Source organism: Nicotiana sylvestris, chromosome 11 (genome assembly GCF_000393655.2).
Source record: "Nicotiana sylvestris chromosome 11, ASM39365v2, whole genome shotgun sequence".
Taxonomy (NCBI): Eukaryota; Viridiplantae; Streptophyta; class Magnoliopsida; order Solanales; family Solanaceae; genus Nicotiana; species Nicotiana sylvestris.
The window spans coordinates 65,368,079-65,379,955 of NC_091067.1; the positions used below are offsets into that span (position 1 = coordinate 65,368,079).

General features: G+C 38.6%; 1 protein-coding gene across 1 annotated transcript; it reads right to left on the minus strand.

Annotated features, from left to right (window-relative positions):
* Positions 1–221: 221 nt before the first annotated feature.
* On the minus strand, positions 222–2,468 carry LOC104212506 (photosystem I chlorophyll a/b-binding protein 5, chloroplastic). The gene is made up of 6 exons (XM_009761794.2): positions 2,166–2,468; positions 1,802–1,934; positions 1,573–1,685; positions 1,383–1,487; positions 818–906; positions 222–738 (listed from the first exon to the last, which is right to left on the minus strand). Exons 1-6 carry the CDS (start codon positions 2,378–2,380, stop codon positions 596–598), a joined length of 798 nt encoding a protein of 265 aa, XP_009760096.1. The 5' UTR covers positions 2,381–2,468; the 3' UTR covers positions 222–595.
* Between the last annotated feature and the right edge of the window lie 9,409 nt (positions 2,469–11,877).

An 11,877-nucleotide genomic window follows, 5' to 3' on the forward strand; every position in this document is an offset into this window, starting at 1 on the left:
ATTTGGTATGTCATTCAATGCTAAAACACCTCACGATCAGAATTTTTTTCTTTTACCATTACCACAGTATTCTGCCAGTTTGAATCCATGTCCTCCACTTAACTTCATCCAATCCTCCTTGAATGTTGTAATCACTAGCTTCCAATGTGAATATTGCCCATTTCTCATGGGCAGAAGATGGTTTTTATGATAATCCGATGTTTACACCAAATCAAAGAATTTAACCTTCAAGAGTCGCAAATCATAGTAAGAAAACATATCATGGGTAATAATAGTTTATATGTAAGGCACATATATTGCACTTATTGTTTGGTGCGGCCAGTTTGTGTAAGTTTTTTCCTCGTCGTCTGAAGAAGATCCTCAGATCACTCGGTGTTTGATCTTTGTATTGAAACCATATGATTCCATCTTCTGTCCTGTATACTAGCCTATTATTTCCTCCCATTGACCATTGCTCTCTACTACATGTCCCACTATATTAATTGTAGGAAACGATTGATACGCATGAATTCTTACAGAAGGTTGACTTGCTTCACTAAGTAGCCTTTATATGAACACATATCAGTATGTCATGAAACATATATACTCTAAATGATCAAGAACCAGATGCAGAAATGGTTTGGATAATTGTTTTGTGCCATGGATTGGAGAGATGCTCGACCAGATTATCGATAGGACCAACATGGGTAACAGAAGCCTGGACAAAGATGCCAAACATAGCCACCATAGCTAGCCGTCCTACAAAACATAGAGGAAAGTATATATGAAAATTGGACAATAGTTGAAAGCACTAAAAGTATGATTCAGCTAAACTAACCGTTTTTTATCTCTTTCAGCTTCCAGTCATGAGCATTCTCTATATCTCTTGCAATTCCAAGAGGATTCAGTAGAGGACCACCAGGATACCTGTTCAAAATCAAAGTGTTTTCCCTATGCTTAGTAGCAGCATTAGCCCGTTCTCCAAAAGCAATGCAAAATCTAGAGTCAATGATAAGAGGCCGATTCCCCACGTTAACATTTTAATTTTGTTAACATATGTGTAGACTGTTTGAGTTGAAAGTAATAGATTCAACTTAACCCATAAAGCCCGTCATAGATCCGCCTCTACAGTTCTTCTCCTACTAGCAAGAGAGGAACCTCATGCACAAGATAAACCCTGTTAGTATAATGCTATAGTCAAACCTCTCTATAACAGCCTCGTTTGTTCCGAATATTTTTGGATGTTATAACGAAGTGATGTTATAGAGAACATATATTATAACATAATATGAAAATTGGTTCCGAAAAAGCTTGGTTTTTATAGTGAAGTGTTGTCATATAGGGATGCTGTTATAGAGAGGTCTGACCATAAAATGTTTTGGCCAACAATAAATGTAATTTACCCTGGTTCAAGGCCTTCTAATGCAGCTTCTAGCCCAAAGAAGGATCCAGTTTTTGCTTGAGAGCCAGGGTTTAGAAAATCCATGTACCTTTTTGTTTCAACGAACCTATACAAAAAGAAATTAGACAGAGGGAAAGTTATTGCCAGCTACTTAAAATGTAGTCTTGAATCAACATTGATAAACCTTTTACCCCATCAATAATAGTTGAATAATGAGAAGAGTTCTTGTGCTTGCAAAATCGAATTTTGTAGCTCCCGCTTCATACCACACTGGCAAGTCACTTATTCCCGTCACTCGAAGCAACTACAAAGAAAATCCCAAAATTCACCAGAAACATTGAGCTAAAGTCTGACATTTTACAGAAACCAAGTGAAAAACGATTAGACTTTAACATAATAATGAAGTTTTAAATGACATACATCTGTATAAAGAATTCCAGCAACCCCAGCCATGGCGAAACGGGCATGAACTAGTTCTGCTTGTACATACCATCTCAAACTTTCAGGATCCTCTCCAAGTCCTAGTGGATCAAACCCAAAATCTCCAGCAAGACTACAAAAACAAAAACAAGAAAGTATCATTCACTATGTATGCAAATTCATTTCTCATTAATTGGCAATTTCCTCTGGTGCAAGCCTTAGGAACGGATAAACTCCCGATAGAGGAAGTTCTCCCTTTTAGTAGGCTCTACGAGGCACAAATTCAAATGAGCTGAGCTAGTAGACTTTGGATAGTAGATGGTTAAACAAAATAAATTTATCCAAAGGCGAGGAGGTTGCTTACGTTCCATCAAGATAGGGTGGAGGGTCAAGCCCAGGAAGCCATGTTGGCCTTTGCTGAGCTCTAACCGCCGTTCTGCATTGCCTTAAAGAATGTCCTGTTCTAGCAGGCCAATTAGTTCCTTTCAAAGCTACAGAAGTTTTACATATACTCTTTCCATGAAAAGATGAACCAGAGAATGCCAGAATTTGGATGTTTCTTCCAACTGCAATGTCCATATCTTATTCTTTATCAACTTCCCACAACAAACTCAATTGGTGGGCAGTGGTCATGTGGGAATAAGCAAAGGTCCATTCTACAAATGATATCCAAATGTTGGGTTTTCAGCGTTACAAATAAGATAGAAAGGAGGCCCCAGTTATCCCTTTTCTTCTCAGCCACAAAATTTTACCAACAAACGTTGCTCAGTGTGTAAATAAGTTCGTTGTTAAAGAGATATGCTCAACCAATAAAATCCACCAATCCCTACAATTTCTAAGATTGTGATATTAATGAATGCACCAATCCATTAAACGCTGAAGCAATAAAATCCACTACTTTGGGAGACTCAGCATTCCGTTTCATTCCTGTTCTACTTAGGAGTAAAGATCATAACCCAGTTAATATGTGTCGATTGGAGACTATACTTCAGCAAACGGTGAATGACCTTAATAATCTACTTACTTTGAATCTGCTGGTGAATACATTTAGCAGGAATGATATTTGTTAATGGAGATTATGCACAAAAAAGGGTAAAGAAATAGCTTAATTCCTATTGACTTAGGCATTATAGGTTTTAATGATTTGATAAAGGAACACGTGCATAAAACAGGTTCATAGATACTGTAAGCAGATCATAGTTGAGATCAAGCATTAAGGTATGACGTGAAAGAGATAAGTGTAGGTAGTTTATTTTTGATAAACCTGGACAAAAATTTTGCATATGTGATAAGGAGCAGGACTCCTTACATGAAGAGAACTCAATCCAAAATAAGGAAAGAGTTAGAGGTTGAAGTTAACGAGAACTCTTCCACCAAAGAAGAGTAAAGTAATACACTTATAGTTACTCTTTATTCACTAAGCACATACTGAAGTTAAGCATGAATTGAGAGCAACTAGCAAGGCATTTAGTGAGCAATTCGTGTGACGTGCGAGAGTGCGATCCTTGCTACATGAACCAGATTGAAGAACCAATTCCATAAAGAATTTTACGTGTCCGTTTTTATTTCTAGTTCAAAGTGCAATAGGTGCTTTGAGTTGTACATTTCAGCTTTCATTAGAAGCAACTATACTAGGTATTTGAGTTATTACATTCAAGTTAAAGTTAACTTGAACTAAGGACGAGAGACATGCAGTATATTGTGTTCATTATTTCCTCACATACACATATATGCCTACCATGCTTGACTGTTGTTACACATTTGCCTTTTCCTTATTTGTTACTATTACATATATATGCCTTCTTTTATTGTTTGGTTGTTAAATACATGCCTTCTATCTTGTTTGATATTGTTACATGTATGCCTCCTATCTTGTTTACAACTGTCATCTACATGTCGTCTACTTTGTTTGTTACTATTATCAACACGCCTTCTACTTTTTTGTGTTGTTACATCTATGTCTTCTACCTTGTTTACTGCAGTTACATCTATACGCCTTCTACCTTGTTTGGTGTTGTTATAAATATACTTGGTGAGGATAAGATAAATGTACGAAGGGTGTTGCCGTGCCATTTGATTAGACATATATACATATGCTTGGTAAGGATGAGCTAAAAGCATAAAAGGTGTTGTTGTGCCATTTGGCTTTGATATCTCGTACACGTTTATTGAGAAATGGTTGGTTGTTATATTTGATTGTGCTCATTATTTCGTTTATTTGAATCTTTCATTGTTACTTGTCTTTTCTCTTGTTATTTCTCTTGCTTACGAATTGCACATGTCTTATTAGTAAGTATCTTTTGACTTAAAAATGTCACTACTTCATCGATGTTAGTCAAAATAATTAGTAAGTACATGAGGTCGGTTGTACTCATACTACACTTCAGCATCATGCATACATATAATTGGAGCTTGGCGGCTACGGAGTTCGAGGTAGAGTATTGAGGATGTTCCAGCATTCCAACTACAAGCTACCACCTCGTTCATGGTAGTTTAGGACTTATACTTCCGTTTATATAAATTTCGAACAAATGATGTCAACTTTCTTCTTATCAGAGTTGTATTCTTATTCTTAGTCACTCATGGCTTGAATTACTAGTTCTTGGGATAGTTGTATTGATTTTCACAATTTTTATTATTTATTTGATGATGCCCACTTTAGATTGTATTGTCACACCTCCTTTTTTCAGGGATTATGGAAAAAGAATTTTTTTTCAATTAAAGTGACATGATTTGAAAAGGGATTGATTTTATTATTTTTTTAAGGAGTCGCCACTTAGAATGAAGTATTTTCGATGTTCCATGTCACAGTATATTAAATCCCTAATCAAGGAAAGTTTTGACTCTGAAATTCTGTCTGCAAAACATAGAAGTCCGGTAAGAAATTCTGTTTACCCGGAAGAAGGTGTGAGGCACTCCCGTATAGTTTTAGGATGATCTCTTGATAATTATTTTTGGCTTAATTAATCCGGATTATTCCATATTTGATGGATCTATTGCATATTTTCATTTTTATAATGCTTTTAATTAAATATTTTAAAGAGGTATGAAATTTATCTTGAACAAGTCACGTTAAACCGCATTTATTGTGTACGTATCAAAAATTATGTCATGTGTACATACCCATTATTTAACAACACATTTATTATTAATTGAAAGTAAAGGATTAAGTCGTGTAAAAGCGCACTTGAGTTTGGAGTTAGATATCATAGTTATGCCACGGAATTCGTACCAATAACTAGAATGATTTATATTAATTCACATGCCTAAAAGCATACTAACGATATTTATGATTGTTCAACTCCTAAGTTAGAGATTATTGTGAGGCCTTTGATTATAGAAGAAATAAAATAAAATGGGAATGTGAGCGGGTTTGTAATCTTATTAACTGTCATGCGAGTTTTAGGTAAAAATAGCACGGTATAGCCATTTTTTGGACTGGTCATTCAAAAATAGTCAACGTTTACCAAGTTAATGAAAAATAGCCACTATTTTGCTGCAACAGAGAACGATCCAGCATAATATACTGAAGTTTGGTGCACCTGTGTATGAACTCCAGCATATTATGCTAGACCGATATACTTTCCTGGCTCCAGTATAATATACTGGAGACTGGAGCACCGGATCCAAACTCTAGTATATTATGCTGGACCGGTATACTTACTGGAACTTCAGTATATTATGCTGGAGTTCTAGTGTATTTATGCTGGAACTCCATCATATTATGCTGAAGTTCCAGCATACTTATCCTGGAACTCCAGTATAATATGCTGGAGTTCAAGTATACTTATGCTGGAACTCCAGCATAATATACTAGCGTATTTTCCGGATTTTGAACAGTGTTTTCGTTCAGATTTATCTTTATATGAAAAGTGGCTAAATTTCGATTACTTTTGAAACTGGACTATTTTTGAACGACCAGTTATAAATCTGGCTATTATTGAATTTCACCCGAGTTTCAGTTATATTATGCCTGGGCCAGCCGAATTCTTTTTGGCCCAAAGTTTATTGAAAGAATCTACTCTAGTCTAATCCCAGTTGACCGAATAGTTCATTTTAGAAGGCCTAATAACGTTCGCGACAGTGCCGTTCATGGAAGGTTACATATTAACAATAATTTTACATACTAATGAATTGATTTAAATTTCTGAGTTGATGTGGTATATCAGAGCTTGCTTGTTGGGGCTAAATGTTTGCTTATTTGGATTTGATTGAGACTAAAAAAACTAGTATTTACACAAATTATTAGACTTAAAAAGTGTAGGTCGATCAAAATACATGTTCGAGGTCATTAGATAGCTGCTGAAACATGAATATGAACTAGTAATATTTGTGTATGCAGCCCATGGTTATTGGGCTCACACATTTGATCAGACTCAGGCCCGCTTGGGCTTGTGTTCTCAGAGTTAAAGACTCGGTTTGAGTAAAAATTGTGTGGCGTAGCCACTTTTTAAAGTGGTATTTACTTTTTATCCAGCATTTTCAATGCTTAGCAATATTAGCCACTAATTTATTAAAATTAATATGAAATGACTGTGTTACCCTTTCTTCTAAACAGGAATGACAGTTTATTATGTGCCTTCTCCTTCTCTATGACTTCACTTCCTTGATTAGTATCATACTCTATTTTATTAATAAAAAAATAGATGAATTGACATTAGAAGACATATTAAGAGCAAGAAGATAAATATAGAACATAAACCATTACCAGGGGCTTTTCCATGGATTATCTTTTCTTCATCCTCTTTGTTTCCTCCATAGATGCCTCCAAAACCTTCTTCATCCGATCTCGTCGCATATCCATCTCCAAAGTTGCTCGACATTGTGTCTCTTCAATCCAATAAATACGAATTACACTCTTGGTAATGTCCAAACACTCAAAAGTTAAGGACACTTGGTCCTGAACTTCGAGTTCCAAGTTCAAAAGTTAAGGACACTTGGTCCTGAACTTAGACTAACAAGCTCAAAAGTTAAGGACAATAGGTCCTGAACTTACAGTTACAAGTTCAAAAGTTAAGGACAATAGGTCCTGAACTTAGGTTAATAAGCCCAAAAGTTAAGGACAATAGGTCTTGAACTTAGACTAACAAGCTCAAAAGTTAAGGACACTTGGTCCCGAACTTACAGTTACAAGTTCAAAAGTTAAGGACATGTAGTCGTGAAGTTGAGTTCAAAAGTTAAGGACATGTAGTCCTGAACTTAGAGTTCCAAGTTCAAAAGTTAGGAACATGTAGTCCTGAAGTCCTGAAGTTAAGTTCAAAATTAAGGACATGAGCAGAAGGGTATTTTCGTCCGGATAGTTAAAGTTTATTAAAGCAGTGGCTAAAGACTATGGACATTTTAAACAGTGGTTTAAAAGTAAATATATGTGTTATTAATGGCTAACCGTGCACTTCCCCCTTGGTTTGATCTTACAATCAGACCACCACAAATGAAGACAAAATAGTACGGTATAGCCAGTTTTCGGACTGGTCATTCAAAAATAGCCAGCGTTTACGAAGTCAATGAAAAATATCCACTATTTTGCTGCAACAGAGACCGGTCCAGCATAATATACTGGAGTTCGGTGCACCTGTGTATGAACTCTAGCATATTATGCTGGACCGGTATACTTTGCTGACTCCAGTATAATATACCGGAGACTGGAGCATCGGTGCTCCAAACTTCAGTATATTATACTGGACAATTATACTTGCTGGAACTCCAGTATATTATGCTGGAGTTCTAGTGTACTTATGCTGGAACTCCTTCATATTATGTTGGAGTTCCAGCATACTTATCCTGGAACTCCAGTATAATATGTTGGAGTTCAAGCATACTTATGGTGGAACTCCAGTATAATATACTGGCGTATTTTCCGGGTTTTGAACAGTGTTTTTGCTCAGATTTATCTTTACATGAAAAGTGGCTAAATTTTGATTACTTTTGAAATTGGGCTATTTTTGAACGACCAGTTGTAAATCTGACTATTTTTGAATTTCTCCCCAAATAAACTATAAAACAACACAATTCAAAGGCAAAATATGCATGCATAGCCACGGATGAAAACCAAAAGAAATTACTCAAACAAATAACAAAGTCAGCAGGGGATTGGCCCTTTTTGGCATTACAACATGAATCTTTTACAACATCATTTATATTTGAACCTTACAATAATGACCACTTTGCAGCAACCTCCCTACTGTAAAATCAAGCATCTCTTATTCCAGTCATAGAGATCCTACCAATATTGATCTCATAGTCTCGATATTATTTGAACATTTGAATTTCCTCTCAATTAGTAGATCTGGCCGAATGTCAGCTAGGTTCGTGATTTTCAGGCCTTGAAACCATGGAATTCCCACCCTATTTGTTTACCCTAAAATTTGAGTAACAATTAAACTTGTATTGTGATTTAAAGGATATGTTATTTGATTCAATATCAATTGATAAATAAGAAATTAAATAGATAAATTAAAGAATAAAGTAGATCAAACCAGTGTGTAAGCTAAATTTCGACCTCGAGCTATGACAGCTTCGAGGTATGATAATAGGAAGAACAAATGAATGAACAACTCGGATGAAATGTGAATAAAATAGCAAGAAACTAGCAAGCGTATAATTTCTTATCAATGAGTAGTGATCAATGTGTTATAAATGGATGAGATCCTCCCTTTATATAATAGGGGAGTCCTAAATAAGATACACTTCCAATTATAGTAGGAAATCATATTTGACAACTGTTTAACCGTTGAAGACCAATCCATTCCGAAATTTACGCCGTGATCTCTAGCCCGTTACGGGTATCTCGCTTTTTTCCGTTATTGATTCATATCGGCATCTCCTCGAAGCATGCCTTCTTCTGACCTCAGTAAATGTTATCAACCATGACCTTGGAAAGGAACTTCGACCTCGAGCTCGACGTTCTTGATTTTTCGACCTGGTATGACTTTTTCTATCGAAGACCGAAATCGGGTAGCTCCGATTTCTACCGTATACAGATAGTCCCCTTGTTTCTTAGAATAAAATGGTCTGAAACGACTTGAGTCTCGATGGTCCGGAGACCCTGATAATGATGTCATCCCCGTGACGTAAGCGTCGAGGTGACCGAAACATCCCGTCGGTTCGGTTCCCCAAAATATTAAATGCTTGCCAGTGACGGTCGGCCACTAATGCCACTGAGCCGTCACCGTGAACCTATAAATACATGTTTCCTCTTTGAATCAAAATTTTACCTTCATCTTCACCAATTTCTCTAAGTTTCTTCCTCTCTCTATCTCTTCTCTTCCACCGCTCATTGATTCGCTCTTTTAAGACTAGAAAATACCAAACTTTACCTCTTTTCGCTACATCTCATCTGAATCAATGGTGAAAACATCCAAAACTGTCCCTCAAAAGGAGAAAGCCTCTTCTTCTTCCCGGTTGGCCGGTGACAAAACACCGATGGAGCCGCTCCTTCACGAGATTGTTCCTGGTTCTTTTGTCCTAAAAACGACTTCAAATTCAAGAACCCTCCATTGTTACTTGGCCAATGTGAACACGTATCGGGGTATATTTGCTCGATAATGATGAAACAGTTCGACGCCGTGAAGGAAGATTGCAACTGGGGGGCCAAGGTCGTGGTACAGATCCCCGCCCCCGAAGAAAGCATCACTACTCACGTGGAGGGGTTTCTAAGTGTTTACAGTTACCCCTTCAAATTAGGTTCCCTCGATCCAGTTATCGTCGATTTTTGCAAGACGTACCAGGTGACCCTCAGGCAGGTGTACCCCTCGTTCTGGCGCATAGTGATTATGCTGCACTTCTTCTCCGATAAGGTCGAGGGTTGGAATTCACTCTTATCCATCTTATATGGTCGTACCGGCCAAAGCTCTATCGAGGATTAATCAAGCTCCAATGCCGATCGACGAAGTCCTTTTTTGCAAGTATTGACGAGGAGAAGGATAGAGGTTAGATGAGCCGGTTTGTGTGGGTAAGGACCTGTGACCTTATCCCCGAGGAGAAGCTGCCTTTCCCCGAGAAGTGGAACCCCAAACATAAGTGTTAGCCATTAATCGTCGTGCTTTATTTTTTGCTTTGTGTGACATTTTCATCAGTTATGTTGTGGTTGCATGGATGCCCCCACGCAATCCCCGACCTCGAAGATTGGGTTCGGAAGCTAGCTACAACTTCCTCTTATGCTAAGTGCTGTTGGCGTCACCTGGTGAAGGGTAAATGGGAGGCTAAAAATCACAATAAGTTTATCCTGCATGCTTACGATGTTCCTTTCTAAAATATTTTCTTCCATACATATTTGACTCCCTTCTATGCAGGCCTCGGGATATTGCTGAATTAAGGCCGACCCCGCTTGGGGAAGAGGTGGTTCCTAAACTGGTCAAGGATAAGAAGAGGAGAAGGGCCTCGCCTTCTGATACCCCGGAGCCTAAGAAGAGCAGGGCTCGTAAGCCGAGGGGCGACTCTGCTGCTCTTTCTGTTGGTGTATCCCAAAAGCTACGAGATAAAGAGGATGAGAGGGAGGACCCCGATTGTGAGTTGGTTCCCCAAAAGAGGGGAAGCATCGAGGCTTAGAAGGTAGCCAAGCCGGTAATGGTCGAGGAGAATCATCCTCGGACCGAGGAGATCTCGAAAGGTACTTCGAGAAAATCCACGAGTCATCGGGGGTCGAAGAGATTTCCTGGTAGGACGAACAAACGATGAAAGTGTCCGAAGGGTCCCGTAGTAGGGCTCTTCAAAAGGGAGAGGGTGCCCCAAGTGGCTTGCATGGGGCAATCACTATCGATGATTCGCCTCCCGGCCCTCAATTTTCTAATGGGAAATTTTAGGAAGCTCGAGCAATAGAGATGTGGGAACGTCCCATGCTAGGGAAGACATATTATGCAGCTGCCGTGCGGGGGTCGATGATGTTTCCGACCTAGACGCGTCGATGGTTTTCGACGAGTCCAATCACATTCTGAACCAGGTGAATTTCATTCCCTGTTATCACGTCTAATTTTAGTTTCTTCTTTTGCTGATTTCTTTCTTTTCTTCATAGGCTATGGTGCTTCATCGGGATGCGTTCAACAAGTCCCAAGCCGAGCTGAGAAAGTGTGAGGCCGATCTCAAGAACTTTATCGAGGATAGGGACGCCCTTAAATGCCTTTATGTGAAGAAAGAAGAGGAGATCAGGGACCTCCAAGCAGACTTGGCCCAGGCTCGTAAGGAAGAAGCCGAGCTAGATGGATCGAGTTATTCCGAAGGGAGGTCGATAAAGTCAAAGCTGACTGCGATTGGTGGAAGGAGAACATGGACCGCGTTGCTGCGGAGAAAGAGGCTACCTTGGCCAAATTATTATCGGCCGAGGTCCAACTTCAGGGCATCAAAGAGAAAAGTTCGGCCCATGCCAAAAGGATAGAGAAGCTCGAAGCCGAGCTTGCTGAGGCCAAGGCTGAGGTCGGGGAGACGAAGATCTCGGCTGACACGTCTATAGCCGTGTACTTGGATGATGCTGAGGTTGCTGAACCGCAGCTAAGGGAGGCCTCCGATCGAGAGCAACAGAGCAGTGACTTGGCTAGGTGCCAATCTCGGAGGGAGACCCTTGAGGAAATCCACGCTAGAGGTTACGATCTCTCTGAAGAAATATCTTTTTAGATTAATATATTAGACTTAATATGAAAATTAAGCTACATACTGATGTAGGTATATTTACTCTAATTAAGCTTCATCTCTGATTTTGTTTAATTCTGCTGCACTGTTAATCGTTATTGCATTTGCTTTGAAGTTTGAATTGTGCACTGTTGCACTTACACACTTTCACTCGGTAGTGTTGCCTTGAATTTTGCACTGTTGCTTACTAATTAGTGTTGAGAGACTAGTTGGAAAATGTTTTTTGGTCTAAACCTAGGCTTTTCAAAGCCACAACATACTGGTTTAAACCAATTTTCTATTACTACCTGTCTAGACGTCAAAAAAGGCAAAAGGGAAAAGTAATGGTTTTGTATATCTTATGCACTAGCTGTGCAATGGAAAAGAACATGGAATTTTTAGCAATATTTACAACATCATCTCACAAAACATACTGCGACCTAAGCATAGAGGGTTGCAGTAGGGTAACCACTGTA